The following is a 16,958-nucleotide window of genomic DNA, read 5'->3' on the forward strand; positions in this document are numbered from 1 at the left end:
ATTGGAGGCAATGTGGACCGTCCCAACAAGTTTGATGACCCTAGCTCCGCGTGAAGAATTCTATCAATAACACGCAGGAAAGAAACTAGCTCTCGCTTGCGGTCTCATTTGAGTTGACTTGCTAAAACTCAAATGGGAAAACACGTCCCAGGTGTTTCAGTATCAGTGACTTAACTTTGCACTCCTTAGCCCATCCTTAGATGTCTAAATCACGTGCAGGTTTAGAGGGCTGTGTATGTATAATTTTTTTTTCTTACATATGGATATAACTGTTTAACTGTAAGGACATATTAAAACCATCTGACTGCTATATTGCTATTTACTTGAGACTATTTCTAGAAAGAGAGTATTAATATTTTCACTTTGTCATTCTTTGGAATGAAACTGTGCTTTAAGGGACATGAGAAATCATTTTCTCACTTAAGCATTAAGGCAGCTTTTCATACAGATCATCAGTTCAATCTTGTGTTTATTGGTGCTCACATGAGGAAAGGCTGCCATGCTGAGCCCCGTTTCTCACTGACTGGCATTTAAAATTTTTAAACATCAAATATTTACTGATGTAACTTGGTTGCTGCCCAAATTGAATTTCAAAGGTCCTTATCCTGCAGTTTCTATTCGTGCACGCCTTACACTGAAGTCAGCTCCATGCATGTCTAATGAAAATGAACCTTCTTTCTGTGGCTATTTTTCAACCTTTCTGTGCTTTCCATTTATTACCATGATTTACAACAATTTTGTGAGTATTATTAATCTAGATTACAGTCAATGGGAGTTTGGCATGGTTTTACACTGCAGTACTGCATCTTAAATAGTTTTGGCTTCCAAGCTGAAAGAATTTGGCATGCAACTACTTGTCACCGCCCAGTGTTTACAAATACATACAAAACACTCATCATGCCCATATATACCCAGGCCAAAGAGAAAGAAAAATGGAATAAATATATTGTTACATATTTGAGATCTTTGAAATTGAGGAATGTATGAAAGCAAAGTCCATAGAGGATACGTGGCTTAGTACTGGCTGAGCAAGGTACTTTGTATTCAGAAATTCCTGAGTCCAGGCCTCAGTGCTGACCCACTGATGCTGTGCTGTGTTAACTGCCTGAGGGAACTACGTGAATGCAACTTCTATGTTAGGGTGGGAATTTTTTGCTGTAAAACTAAAGAAAAGTCACTTGGGAGCTGTGCATGTGTGTTAAGGGAGATTATAAATTTAACTCAAAGGTTGCAGTCAGTTTCCATCGCCAAAATTGCAGCTTTCCTCCAGCAGTTTCGTAAACCCCTGACTTTTATGCTATTTAGAACCCAAAGCCAGAAAGAAGAGCTATTACTGTTTTAACACTATCATGACATTGCACTTAGAGTACATTTAACAATCACTGCCCCAGCTTTTCTAGGTGCCATGAAGCCTACTTATGCTATAAGCAGGTAACTTGAAGTGGATCAAAGAGACAAGCTGAAGAAAGATGAGCACCAAGTAATAGTTTCAGTTTCTGTAGATCATAAGCAACTGTTTTACAGCTGCATAGTGCCTAACAGCCCACACTGAGATCTGCAAGTGGTCAGATGCTGTCTTGGCAGCTGTTGGATGAAGCCTCTTGTTCAGTGCCATAAGAAAGATGGGATCCTGTTAAGAGGATGGCATTTTTATTTAAAGGGCTGCAGACTTGCTAGTCTAAGAAAAATAGCAAGATCTTCTGATGCTGTACATATTCAGAAGTAATCAAATTTTTTTGCTATGCACAATAATTAAAAAAAAAAAAAGTACCAGGACAATTTCCTCATCCATTCCCTCCTCCTTTTCTTTCTCTCTTTATAAAAATGCTATGTAGTAGAGCAGCCAAGATATTTTTCAGTCTGTTGCTCACAGTTTTTTTCATTACTTTTTTTGTTCTCACACTGCTTGCCCAATACAGCAGCTGTTAAATGGAGAACTCTGAGAACTGGGGAAGGTTATTGGTGTAGCATTTGATTAACAATATTTTTGCAGGAAATTTGTATGTCAACTATTTTTAACCTTGGGCAAAGGAAGGATCAAATCCAATCCATATTCAATTACATATGGCAACCTTTTCTAATTTCAGATGCCTTTATAGCCTCTGATATTTCACTGTTTTTTTCCTTTATATTGTTGTCTGTCAGAGTCTTCCACCCTTTGTGATATCATGGGATTTTTTTTTTTTTTAACTGTATGATTGTGCCATTAAGAAATACATTCAGTGAGCTTTCATGTTGACCCTGGGAGCCTAACGTGTTTTGCTTGATGCTTCAATAAGTGTGTGTTGGCATAGCTCTGTTGACAACAATGAAACAACTAACGGTCTGGCTTTTATGCATAACACACTATAATTCCCTATTCATAGGCTAAATTAATTTTTGTACAATTTGTAACATTTTTTCATTACATATGCTAGTTCCATTTTAGGGTGAATCAGTCAAACAGACTCTAAATTAAAATACTTTGGTGATCTAAGCCCAAGGTCTGTTGCAATGCAGTTTTCTCACAGCTTGGAAGAAAACAGCCAATATAGCCACTATAGAAATGCATGTTTATTCTTTCTTTCTCTTTCTTTCTGTCTGCCTTTTTCCAGGGAACTGAGTAGGTGAATGTAACCTTAAAGTTTTAATTTTCTAGGTAATTAGGAGAAGTAGATCATATAAGGTGGAAAGTCAATGAACCATGTGGCCCTGGATAAGTCACACTAACAGTCAGGATGTCAATGTGAAGACAGGAAATCCTTAAATTAGAAGCATCATTTTAGTCTCTAATTCAATCCATAAACCAGAATCAAAGGTGCTTTTGATTCATACACCTGTAAGAATATTTCAGTGGGGCTGTGAACTGCACAAAAGACACAAGCATACTGACAAGAGGCTTGTTTGTCTTAGTGCCTTTTCTCACCACCTTTGAAATAATCCATGTTATTCTTGAAGGTTAAGAAGGCAAGGCTTCAAAACCTCTGAATTAGACAAAATGCTGTATTTTGTAAACAGAGACAAGTGAACTCCAAATTTAACTCAATAAGGTAAATTGTCAACTACTTTGGACGAGAGGAAGTCCAACACCCAACACATTGGGCTTGGAGCTACTGAGTTGAGATCAATGGCACAGCTGACCCACAGATTTGTCCTTCTTCACATTGGAGAAAAATACATTTTGAATTAGAAGGTGCGCACCCTCCTCCCTTGGTGGCCACCATTATGTAGCTAAATACTTGCTTTTTAAATTCGGGGGAGGAGAGGAGAAACAAGCTAATCTCACAAAGGTTCACCCCACCCTCTGCTTGGCTTCTCTTCCTTGGCAAGCCTTCCCAGCAGCAGCTGGCTGACTGTTTTCCTTCTGCAATTTTGTTCACGACATTTCCTGCAACTAGGTTTTCCTGAAGGTTTCCAGCAGTCCTTTCAGCCCCCCACCCCCCTTTTTTGGCCTCTTCACCCACTAACCTTGGCCTTGTCCCTAGTTCCCAGCAGTGTAAGTACCGTATCCCCATCACACATCCGTGCACATCCTCTGTGTGCTCTCAACACATACAATGAGTTTCTGTGGTTTGCTTGTAAGTCTGACTAATTTACCGAGAGTCGGTGGTTAGTGTAAGGGGTGCTGAACAGCCATGGTATAAACAGAGACAGTCCTTCCTCGAGATCCCTGCTCCATCAGATTGACATAGAGTTTGCACTGTTCCTCAGTGACAAGAGGTTGCTTTCCTCTTTTAAGGGAATTCTGTTTGGAAGAAGCTGCATGTACTCCTCTCCACGCAGAAGGACTGATATAAAGAACCTAGACTAGGGAGAACTGAAGCACACATCCTGGATTACTTAGTGTGCTGGTACTTTCCTTCTACACACTACTGAAAGCTGCATAAACTGCCCTTTCACAGGCTTTTATAAACACTCAAGTGACTTAATCTTTTAGTATAAAAGCCTACTTGTATATTAAGCTTTCTGTTATCAATGTCATTAAATCAATATCCTCAGTGCTATGGGATCCAAGTCACATCTAAGCTGTCACACACAGTTTAACTTAAGAAGTGCAGTACTGAGGTACAGTCAGTTCGTTTTTCATAGACAGTGCTTTGAAGTAGAGCTGTTGAAGATCACAGAGGGTTTATTCCTTGTTGTAGCCAGTTTCTTACATGTTGGGGGGCTTTCTATTCTAATGACGGTTTTGTTGCAGAACTTCAATGAGGTCTGAGAGGATGAGTATTTTATGCAGTTATAGATGGCACTAAAAAGCCTTGTGAGGTCTATGTCGTGTCTGTTAAAACATGGGACATATTCTTTAAGAGAAGTAAATAGGTAAATTGGCATGGACCCTTCTTGTATATGCATTATTTATCTATTCTTTTTCCATGTGGGTACGCACACAATTCTGAACAGCTCACAGACTATAGCCTCACTTGGTGTGGTGTTTTGTCTAATGAGTGACATCTGTGTTTAGAGTTAAAGGTGCAGAAAACCAATAATTTGTCCCTTGCCATAGATACTTAATTGAGGGTAAAACATACATTTTGAAGTACTATGTCTTCTTCCAACCTGACCATGCAGTGTCCTTTCCATTTAGTGTATTAAGAATCAAGGTTTATCTAGAGATACCTTACAAATCAGAAATGACAGTTATTGTACAATCTTATCTGTTATTACAGCAGATCTTTCTCTCTCTCTCTCTCTCTTTTTTCTAAGCCACAGTTTGTCTGTCATAGAAGTGAAGTAATTTGTAATACAAACTGACTATAGATTCTTTCAATTGCTTACTTCAGGAAAGCTATAGATGTGATGGACATAACATCATACAGTGTAATGGGCAAACATTATGCTACATGCCCTTGCTGCTGGTAAAACAGAATGAACTCCGCCAACAAAACTCTAAATTGACTGAAGTTGTGGAAGGCAGTTTTCCAGCCATGGGTTATGGATCATTAGTCTTCGGCAGTTTCTGAGCTAGTGCTCTTCAAGAATACTCTGAGCAGCAAGAGATGGCATTAAGGGAAGGAATCAGTTTCAGAAAGACACGCTGTATTTCACAGGTGGTTTGTGATTTGGAAGGCGTGCAGGACCCCTGCCGTTGTTAAAGGTGAGGCTCGTGGTGGGGCACTTTCTGAAAGGAACGGGAAGTTTGGAATTGGTGGATCTAGCAGGGAACATACCAGTTTGATCCCGAAGCCTTGCACGGGGCCTTCACAGGGCAGCCAGCAATGGGGAAGGGCTTTCACAGGTGAGGAAGGACTCCTCTGTATTAATTAATGTCATATTCTTGGGTTTACTACATCTCTCTCACCACAGCTGGAAAGAAAGTGGCATGAGCAGATTGGGGGTTATATCAGTGAGATATTTCCTGGTGATAAGGGATGTGAATCTTGTCCCATTATGGCTTCCCAGTGTGGCACCCTTGTAAGAGTGTGAGGTTTTACTGTTTGCTTTGCTCCCCTCGTGGAAAAAGCCTACAAGATGTCACCAGAGTCAAAGGGAAAAATAGAGACCCTCGGCAGATAAGTGGCAGTCTTTCCTCTTCACAAAGCTCTGCTTCTCTGAATACCTAACTTGCAATCTCAGCTGTTTCTATGGTGAAGGCTTAGAGAAAACAGGGTGAGCCAAGGAACTAGAAATTTTGTCTGGGGATGTTGCTCAAGCAGATAAGAAAATTCCATTTATGTTATCCAGAGATGTGAGTTTAGAAGTAGTAAATGGCCTTATCTACAGCACAGCTACTTGAAGCATTTGGAAATCCAGTATGAATGTGTGAATGTCCTGGGTTAGGCAGAAATGCTTTGTTATCGCTAGTAAGGAGGGATCTGTGCTACCTTGTGCTTGACACTTGTTGGGCTTGTGGGAGAGGAGAAGGAAAATTGCATCAGGGACTTCTTGTACTTGGTTGAGTTTCAGCATGATGAGGTGGTTGGGTTTTTTTTTCTTCTTTCTCTAAAACAAGGAAAGGAATACTTGCTTATGTTTCAGCTTGACAGCAGAATTGTGTTGCAATAATCCTAGGGCTGTTAATTCACCAGTGATTTGTTTATGTTCAAGATTCCTGTAATTAAAAAATTGCCTTTAGGTGGGGTCTAACACGATTTGGACTTTGGGGATTTACGTATTAGGTTTGAACAGATCCTGGAAATCCTCTAGTTTGCATATTTTTTCTACAACAAACTATTACTTCAATATAATTTTAATTATTTTGTCATGAACCTGGTGTAACAGAGTAGAGAATGGGGTCTCCAAGCTTCCTGAATGGAGGAGATTGAGTTAGTGGCTACATCTGTTTATGGAAGGTAGAAATTATGTCATTATAATGCTAAGGTATGTTAAAATAAAATCTTGAATTACGGCACTGCTCTTTCAGTTTGATTATATGTTTTAAAATAATCACTATTGTGGAAAGAAAATGTCTGTGAGTTGGTCATTGTAATGCACATATTTCAGTGTTATTAATCCTAAAAATGTGAGATTCTTATTACCCAATGAGAACAAAAGCCAATGAAACCAAATATATGCTGAAGAATAATGTCCCGATCCTGCAAAAATGAACACGTATATGTTTTCTTATATACAATAAATAATCCTGGTTTGCTATTTACTTAAATGGGATACAGATTTCTTACTCAGTGACATGAGTTTAATCCCAGTGTTTAAAATTAAGACTGAATACCAGCCTTTGCATGTTTGGAGGTTTTGTTAAAGCCATGAAGACTGACAAAATTTGCTTTCAGTTATGGTGTGTTAATCTAGAATAAGTCTAGTGAAGTTATTATAACAATGAAAATTTAAAGTGGTTGAATAGTGGAATTTAGTCCCTTTTAAACATTCCTTCAGGGTTTATATTTTCTTTCTTGCAGACTCCCAGACAATACAGCCAAGCACTAAATAAGAGTAACAGAGTTCATCTTTACTGTGCATTTCTGGACTATAGGTATGTTACATAATTTCAAATTCTTTAACATGATTTAATTAAATTACATATAGTTTGCGATGCTGTATATTCTTCTTTCTCTTCCATTCATGGAAATAGTTAAAGAAATGGAGCCACTGGTTTACAAAAAACACAGTCTCATGGTGCCGCCTTACCATAAATAGGAGACTTGTTATTCACAGACCCTGTGTTAGGTAGGTAATTGAGAGACTGAAAAATTTTGGAATCAAAACAGCAGACTGATAAAAATCGGGCTTATCTTGGTTCATGAGTATGTCCACTTGGGCAGATGCTTGGATGTTTTAAGATGGCAAACCTCCAGCAGAGCCATTGTTTTCACTGGATCTGTCCCTATGTCACAACACCATGTGTGATCAGTATTTCAGAGCTGTGAATTTTGGCCAATGCATGCAACAGGGAAATATTATGCCCCTGAATGAAAATTAGAATAAAAGGGGCATAAATATCACCTTAAATTTCACTCAGAAAATAGGAACTATGGAAAAGCAGTAGCTTTTTTTTTTTTTTTTAGCTCTGAATATATTTACTCTGGTTTTGATTTCCAAACATGCTGCTCTTACTGAATCAATTCAGAAAGAATACAGATAGTGAATTTTGAATTTCATGGGGTTTAACAGTTTTTGAGCCATAATGGTATAAGCTTAATTGATGTAGCAGTGGCCCGCTATGTTGTGATCCCTCCTAACCGGCATGCACATGGGAAGGTCACTGTAATTGTTTTATTGAAGTTTTGTTTCAAGTATGTTGAACTGTCCCAGCTGTTGGCAGTTACTCGTTGTTATGGTTACTCACAAATTACGATAAATTAGAAACAGGTTTTACTGAAGCGAATTAATATGGTTGGGGCATCGTTGCTATACTGTTTTCCACTGGGGCTTGGGCCCTCGAGGCTTTGCCTCGGGATAGAAACTGAAATATGAAATCTGTCCTTCCAAATGAATTTTATTTGTGTCAAGATGGTCTTATTCCCTAGTGCATGGTAGTTAAAGAATAAGCAGTTGGTTTCTGACCTACAACAGACTCTCTCTGAGAACTCAAAGAGGTCTCAAAGGACAGCGGAATGGTGAGGTAATACCTATCTTTAAAATAAGCACCAAGAAAAATACAGATCATTCAGTGTAGCTTCAGGACCCAGAATAATATCAAAAGTAATAAGTGGTTAAGAAGCAGGTAGTTTGGGTGGGCGTCCTACGGTGCCCGAGCCCCCCCAGATGTGTGGCCGTGGCTTCTGTGTCCCCACTCCGCTGCAGGGCTGTGAGAGCACAGGGGTTTCTGGGTTTCCCTGGCTCCACGAAGAAGCAAACTCATGCGGATCACTTTCCTGCGCAGCCCTGGGACCAGGACACACCGTATCCTCAATGGAGCAGGAGCTGCTCTGGCTACCCCTGAGGATGAAGTGACAAAAACCAATTGACGTGGATGGGTCACTAGAAATCACTTTGACAGGATGAGTGGGACAGTGGGTAAGGGAGAGGCAGCAGATATGATACACAGACTTTTTTGACTTTTGCGAGATTATTGACTTGTCTGATATTATCGTTCTCAGAATACAGAAATTTGGGTCTAGGTGAAATGCCATAAACGGGTTGCACAATATAAAGAAAAAATGGAGTTATCGTTCGTTGGTTATAAAACTGGGAAGAAATCTCAGGAGACATTCATGTAGGGGTATGATCTGGGCTCTGTTCCGGTCAATATTTTCCTTTACTGTTTTCACGATGGAATTGAGAAGACACTAGCAGTGTTTGTGGATGCTCCAGCCTGAGATGGCTTTCAGGCCTTTTTATCACCTGTATAGTACAATGCATGTCAAATTAACCTGGGAAGATGCATTTTGACAGAGATTATGTTCCATTTTTGTGTGCTTTGCAGCAATGGAACTGGTGTTTGGTCTAATGAAGGTTGTGTGCGTGAGAGTGGGGACCTCAACTACTCAGTGTGTCTTTGTAACCACCTCACTAACTTCGCCATTCTGATGCAAGTGGTGCCTCTGAAGGTAAGATTAAGCAAAGGGGTAAATCTGTCTGTTAAAAATGAAGCATAAATACATCAGTTGCATCCTCACATCACATCAGCAAGTGATTGAAAGCGGGCTCATTTTTGCCCAACTCAGATTTATTCCACATCTTGCTTTCTGGGATGATGTTTTAATACTTCTTGACTGTATTTATGTTTTAAAACTTCTGGGAACCAAAATGGAGCATGAAATGAAACACATCTATGGTAGGTGGGAATTCTCTTTACTTTATTCTCACCCTTTTGGCATGATTTCTTAAAGTACTAGGCAGGAAAAGCAGTAGAGGACATTGTACAGCTGACCCTGGCTTTTATGATTCGTTTTCAAGACAGAGACAGCTGAGATGTGGCTGTTTAAGGGCTTTGGTAACTAGACTTGTGAAATATGGACAGCTGAGCTTGAAGCCCATGTGAAGCAAGCTCTGCTGCCAGCTGGCCCCTACCATTGTCTCTGCCAGCTTTCCAAGTACCTCCTCACTGCTGTTTCTTCACCTTGTTGCCAAGCAGGGGCTTGTGTGGAAAGAGCATGAGAAACAAAATGATGCTTTAGTGTTGAGTGAGAGTGAACCCCTTATGTACAGTTTTCTCTATGCTCAGCTCCTTTGACCAAAGAGTTATCGAGCAAGCCTCTTTTCAGCTGGAATACGACACTTTCCGTGTTTATCCAGGACCTTATGCTTCTTATGCGTACTCGTCCCTGGTTTCAGATGAAGCTTTGATAGCAAACACATTGCTCTCCTCACTAGACGTTTTCTTCTCTTCATGATACCTTACGATGCCTTGAGATTTCCTCAGAGGTGGAGCAGAGTGTCTGCTCCTTGCAGGTGAAGTGCTGGTTTGTCCTGTTGAAGGAATCCCTCTCCAAAACTCAGCACCAGGCAAGGTCAACCCCATCCTGGATCTTAGCGGACAAACAGACAGCAATGCCATGAGCGTAAGAAATACGTCTTTACCGCTTTAGTTGGGTGTGCTACCATCGGGGAGGATCCAATGGAGGTAGTGATGAAACCCTGCTCAGACAACCCTTGGTTAATAAATAATGAATGTATAATAGAAATAATTTACAAACCATACATTTAAAGAAACGTTGACTAATTGTCTGTCAAATTTATACTCTCTGGCACATTCTCAGCTTTCTACAGACATAATCCTAATAATATAAATTGTCAGACTGAAGAAGACCTTCAGTAGGAGTCCTACTGTCACATTTATCACTGTGTGCTGCTAACAAGCGTTGTGTCCTCTGTGGTACAGCTAGAGGGGTTTTGTCAGCTCTGTTGACATGGATGCATTGACTGTATGGCCATGTCTCAGCATCCTGTTAATTGGTTTGAATGATGGGTTTGCTCTTCTTTTAGGCAGTAGCTTTGCAGAGCAGCTACTGCTGCAGGATGGGCTGCGTGTGCTCGTGAAGGCGGCAGAGAGGTTCCTGCAGCTAGCTACAAAAGTCAGCTTATAGTGTAAGGGAACTCTAATCAGGGTTATACCACTGAGCAGCACCAAAGTCTTTTCAAGGAATGAATCATCCCAGACTGCTCTTAGTAGTTACCGATTCAGTAATACTGTTAGCACAACTACTCACCTGGTAATCCTGGTTAGATGGTGTAATGCCATCAAAGTCAGGGTCACAGTTTAGAACAAGATGGTCTGCTATCCAAAGAGCTTAATTAACACCCGCAGCCCTTTGTATTAGTCTAACCACTTGAAGATGGGGGGTAGCTTGTTCAGGTCACCCAGTTTTTATCTAACCACTATTATCTTTATTACTTGTAAAGCACCTAATGACCCAGCTGGTTTCCAAGTATCATTTTTCTAGGAACTCTTCCTACTGATAATAAAATGCAGCTTTGCCTGAAGAGCTTCCCATCTTGTGAGACAAAAGTAGCATGGGAGAAATGTGCTATTATTAACCCTGTTTTAAAGAGCAGTATATGGGGATTTAGTCAGGATTAAACAGGGCGTCCACCAATTAAATGCCATGTAAAGATTAGTCAGTTCTCCACTGAGGAATAGTTCTGAAAGGTCTAACTTCCAAATAAACAGATTTGAGATTGTCATGATTAATGGGATGCTGCAATAAGTTTTAATATTATGCAATATTAGTAATTGGACATCAAATATATTTCATATCAAAGTCTTAGGAATCAAGCTTTCCTAAAGAGATCTGAAACGCATAACTAGGAAAGGCTGGACAGGAATGGACTGTCCAGTTCCTCACAGTCATTTAATGGTTCTATATCAATAATTTCTACCTTCTTAACTTTTTGGTCTAATGCATTTGCATCTGCCAAAGTTTGTGCAGAATGTTTTTGCATTGCTTTTTTTCCCCTTCATGATAATTTAGAAAACAAAATGCAGGTGCTGCTGAGATGTTATGTGGATGTGTGAGACACACAGATAGTCACTTTGATGCATAAAAATCTTCCATATGTGACATAGTACTGTAAAAGTCTGTATAAAATAGTTCGGTATTTTTGAAAGGAAGCTTAATTCCCATCATTTTCTGTTGTATTTTGGCCCCTTCCACCTAACATCCCACTTCTGAACAGCAAAAGGAGGGAATTCATAAATTTTTGGCAGGAAAAGTGAAATGCTGAAAGGTGAGAGGAGTATTTCCAGTATAGAGTCCATATGTTCCTAGTGCAAATCCATGAGAATTCAAAACGCTTGCTGCAGATTTCAGTGGAAGATTGTGCAGGCTAGGGAGAAAATATGCCTTCATTTCTAACCTCTTAAAGTTCACCTAAAACCAATTTTTGCATGCACCTCAATAGGCAGAAGTTGTAAATGCATTGTAGTATGGAGAAATTTGGGTTCACTGGTCTGAGGAGCACTGAACCTGAACCATGCCTCAACACGACTGCTTTGCCCTGCCCTCCCATCACCTGCACAAGCTTGATGTTACAGCGAGGTGGCAATGAGAGTGGGCCCATGTGGAGTCTCAGGTAATGTTGCCGCTAACAAGCCAATGAGGATGTCATCCCGTCAATGTGCTTTAATTCCAGTTCCTCTGGTCTGGCGATTGTGTAGTCCCTCTCTCAGAGTTTATCAGAAAATCTCATCCAAATTTTTGATCAAGACATACCCTTTAAATTGACTCTTTAGGATTATCTTGTGGTACTAATTTTTTTAACCACTGAAAAAAATCGTTATCCTCATTGTGTAATTGGCATGAAGTTAAGATTTGAGCAAAGACAAGCCGCCCGGCTTTTAAGCTATACAAGCAGACTATGCTCCATTACAAATTCCTAAAACATTTGCTAAGTATTTGCTTCACATGTCTAAGCAATAGAGCCTACTGAATCAACTAGACAACTGGAAACTTCTCCCAGGCGTCCTTGGAACCCTGTTAAGTAAATGTTAAAATGCTGTGGATTTTAAACACATATATATGTTTATTCACCATGTTCTGAAATTCATGAGCCAAGGTTCAAAGGGCCCATATAAATCACCATTGGAATACTAGATTGTCAGTGCTCTAAGAAATTGTTACAATGATGTTATATTTGATCTTGAACTTTTTTTTTTTTTTTCATAAATGGCAAGAGAAAAGAAAAGGAGAGGGTGGGAGTATGCAATTGCCTACATATGAACAGTTCTATTTATATAGCTATTATATATCTGTGGCCATATAAATAGAAGTGGATGAATTTTTTCCATGTGAACACAATTTTTGACAGAACGTTTCTTTTTTGTCTAGATTCTGTTTCTTACAAAAAGGGGTCTGCTTTTCATGAAAAATATAGATAAATTATTGGAAATGGATTGCCTGAAAACTGGAGAGGTTTTCATCAAAAGCTGTATTTTGGTACAAAAAAAGTGACTTCATTCTTCATGGGAATTCTACTTTGGGTGCTTTGTACTTCCATTCTCCTATGGAAAGTATCATTTCCCTTTCTCTCCATTGTACAGATAAGTGCAGCTCTCAGGGTAGCACAAACAGGCAGACACCCCCTCCAAGGGCACCATAACAGCCTTTAACCGAATGCACCGGTCAGCAGAACAGGAAAACCAGGTATGAATAGTTCTACCACCCCTTGCAGAAAGGCAGGCAGATGCACAGAAAACAATAAAGAAAAAGAGGTGGTTATTGACAATTCTAAAGGGATATAATGCAGACTAGTATATATGCAGCAGCTTCAGACCTGGGAGAACATCCCTAGGGAGAACACTGTTGATGTGGAAATCCATGAACTTTTGAGACCAGTTCAGTGAGATTAGTGTTCTGACTCTCTCAGCTCCCCTTCACGAGACTGAGTTTCTTTTTTGCTTAAGCTCCCCCCCTTCCCCAAACATAAGCTTTCCATTAATGAGACATTGCAGGTTTTTAAAGTTTGCTGTTCACAACCAGAGAATACAGCATACTCTCTGAGTTCAGAAGAAGCCAAGGTGTCTCTAAGCAGCAAATACTGAAAATAAGTGACCTTCCTCAGAAGTAACTTGCCACATTAAATACTTGTTGGTGAGCATTTCTACTGACCAGAGAGCAGAGCTTGTGTGATAACTATTTGTCAAGGGCGGTGACATTTTCTTCTGAGTTATGCTAAATTTGAGCAAGAATCTCCTTGCTTAACTCCCTCTCTTTGTTTCTTCACATGGTTAAGTCTAGCTTTATCCACTTACAGAACAATAGCATGATCTGGACCTTGTCAACTTTGATGCACTGTGGACCTGCCCCAGTGCCTCCCTTCCTGCTAGTACTGGTCCAGTTCATTTTCACGCTTTCACCAATATCCAACAGATCTCTAAGTATATTTACACAGTTTGTGCATTTCTTATGGGCATAAAGGCCTTTATGTATTCTCAAGATTCTTTATTATTGCAATTTTATTATAAGGTACAGGACTATGTTAATAATTTATGCACCTGGCTTGGGGAGGAATTACAATGTCTCACATAGATTTCATTTTGTTTCAGTGAGACATTCATAGGAACAAAATTGTAGGATATCTTGCATCTAACGGTGCTTTCTCTTGAATACTTGAAGTATTGCGAGATGAGGAATGCTGACAAATTGTTAGACGTTTATGGAGCAAACTGTCAGGTGGGTCTAATTTCCAGGGAGCATAGGAATGCAAGAAAGTTCTTAAGAACAAGCTGCGAGTTCTTGATTTTTCTTCTTGATCTTTACTCAAAACAGGTTAGATTAATTCATTCACTATTCTACTGTATGCCAGCTGGAAGTAATCTCCAGAGACTGAAATCAGCTGAGATGAAAAAGCATCTTTATTCCAATATTTCAGAGAAAGAAATTGAAAGAGAGAGGTCACAAAGAAAAATTTTAAATTCTGGAATTTTAACTTAAATGTGAAAAATGAACCTCCACTCATATCTGTGTGCTATACAGCAGTGTGTGGAAAAAAAAGAACTTTGAATGCTGTGAATTGGCTAAATCCGAGCTCAGATTACAAGTGTAGTTGAACGCTAATCCAGATTTTATATTAGTTTCAGCAAGAGCTTGAACGCACTAAAGTCACAGTGATTGTGAAAGAACGGTACGAACAATACTGCTGATTAGCTTGAGAGCCATGTATGCAGTTTAGCTGCTTTCAGTGATGCAGGGCATTTACAGTTGTAACAAGTTTATTTCAGGAATGAAATAACCATCTTGGAAAAACTTACAACCATGTGGTGCTCAGATGTCAGCCTGGCACTGACCTGTTAGCCTGCTGATGAATTGGCCCATGTGGAATGCCGAAATTATTTGTGTCTTTATCACTCTGCTGTTATGTCTGTATCACGGCTGGCCCAAATTCATGCTTGCTTGCTGAGATTCATTTATCATGTCGGTTTTAACTTGAGAAATGGTAGCATTTATTTGGAGTTTTGGAGATTAGTGATCATCATCTGGTTTAAATGAATAAAAAAGTTAATTGAAGGTAAAATATGACTGAAGATGAGCAGAATGTTCCTTGATTACCAAGCCAGCCCTTGATTACCTTCGTGAAGTTGCATGGATGTAATTAAGGTCAGCACACGGTCAGAATTTGGAAACTCTGTTGAGAAGTCTTTTCAGATCTCTGATCAAGTTAGTAAGATTTAGAATTTTACAGTTGCATCTCCCCAATAAAACGTGTCAGTGGGACATTCAGAGTAGTTGTGCAGCTATTAACTAATTCGTGTACCCCTCCTCTGGGAAACTCATTGCGCTGACCAAGCTTCTCTTTCTGATGGGGGAAACTGAGGTAGAGTAAAAAAAGTTCTTATAGAAAATCATTGCTAAAGCTGCACTCTTGGGGGTTCGTGTCTGTCCTTCTCCTTCCTTGATCCAGAGAACAACGTTCCAGCTTTTGCTTCATCCGGTGCAGCCAGAACAAACCTGTACTGCCAGCTGCCCTGCAATGTTATAGTTAGGGAGACAATGGTGCCTTAATATCACTGCGGTAGGAAAAATAAATAATCCATTTAGTCTGATGTGTTTACACTGGTTTTTGTTTGCTGCTTCTGGAGAAAGTCCAAGCAGAGGGCACCCAGGGTGATATGCTCCCTGCGGTGCTTTTCTTGTAGTACTGTAGTACAACAGTCCTCCGCTGTGCTGCAGGCTTGAAGCTGGACAGGAACAGCAGCGGATGGGAGATGAGATGTTCCCTCAAGCAGGCATCTTCTGCTGGCGCAAAGCCTGGGGAGATCTCAACCTGCAAAGCCATCTCCTGCACCCAGCACCCAGCGGTACCTCCCGCTGGAGGGGAAATCGCTGGGGGAGGGAGAGGTCCCGTTCCCGCGGCGGGGGGCAAGGATGAAATCCAAAGGAGAGACGTGAGCGCAGACAGAGGGATGTCACAAGGTGCTTCCTAGACAGCAGGAATCAAACCTAACGTGGAGTAAGCCGCATTTCAAAAGCATTTCAACTCCAAAGAAAATTCAGACGCTATTATTTTATTTTGGGCAGCTTTACTTCCTCTCATCAGTCAGTGGGGCCCTATGCTCCTGCCAGGAAACATGCCAGCCATCTGGCAGTTTTTATTTTTATAGTGATCCAACAACCACAAAGCATGCCAGGCTATTTGTACCATCTGCCACATAAATGTCATTTCAACAAAAGGATGGTGGACACCTGGGGACCCAGAGTTCAAAAATCATTTTAAAGGGGAAATCATTGTCTTCCACAGCAAAATAGAGTTTGAGGTTCGGGTCCCCCTCCCCCAGGTGACCAATGCGGGACACAACTGTAATATTTATGGCTCTTAGACCATTCTCTTAAATTGTTTTGGGTTTTTTTTCTCCTGTTTTTTCCTCTTTCTGTCTTTTCCAACTGTGTGGATATAAAAATGACTAGTATAAAGTTCACATGTGGATGGACATTTCCAGCAAAGTAATACTGTCGTACAATCTGTGGTAGAAATTGTTCAGGTTTTTAAACATATTTTCTGCACTTCTAAAGCTAGAAATGACTTTGTTTTTCATCCTGTTTGTAGCTCTTGTTCCATAATTCAGAAGGGAGGATCAATCAATATAGTTCAAGCTGCCTACCAATGGCCTTGAAAGCAGAGAAGCGTTTATAAAGGGAAAAATATTTAAGAATGTCTGATCTTGCTGCTGGAGCTATAGAGACAATCCATAGCATCTTTAGGGAGCCCAGGATTTTGAAAAGGCTTGCGGATTTGGCTGTAAGGTTCTATTTACAAAAGGAAAGACATCCCAAATTTCTTCTTTGGAGCAATATGTCTGTATTTATTTTATTTTTCACTGTTAGAGCCGAGTTTGACAGCAAGTTTTGACAATGTATGGCTGACAGAACGAAATGCATCTATCCATGTTTATAAAGGCCGTTTTGAAAATGTCCTAATATTGTGAAATGTTTTAAAAATATGGAGGATAGGTGTGTAATTTGTAAGTTTGGAGCATTCTTTTCCTAAATCCAATATTGCAGTTATTAATCAAACATTGCACTCAGGGGGCATTAAAATAGCAATCTGAAATGATAACCTTTTGTCTTAAATTTTTCAGCCAGCTGAGGTTCAGATTATACACTCTAATAGGACAATGAAATGGAAATAATGTGGCATTCTCCGAT

At 39.9% G+C, this 16,958-nt stretch overlaps 1 protein-coding gene across 2 annotated transcripts in view; it reads left to right on the plus strand.

The window, feature by feature from the left end:
* Positions 1-16,958, plus strand: part of ADGRD1 (adhesion G protein-coupled receptor D1) — a 161,279-nt gene that overhangs the window by 80,060 nt on the left and 64,261 nt on the right. For both annotated transcript variants that reach the window (XM_030026639.2, XM_030026640.2), the window contains 2 exons: positions 6,834-6,907; positions 8,801-8,924. In XM_030026639.2, the coding sequence (XP_029882499.1) occupies positions 6,834-6,907; positions 8,801-8,924 (198 nt within the window). The remainder of the gene's footprint in view (positions 1-6,833; positions 6,908-8,800; positions 8,925-16,958) is intronic.

Source organism: Aquila chrysaetos, chromosome 9, assembly GCF_900496995.4.
Source record: "Aquila chrysaetos chrysaetos chromosome 9, bAquChr1.4, whole genome shotgun sequence".
Classification (NCBI taxonomy): domain Eukaryota; kingdom Metazoa; phylum Chordata; class Aves; order Accipitriformes; family Accipitridae; genus Aquila; species Aquila chrysaetos.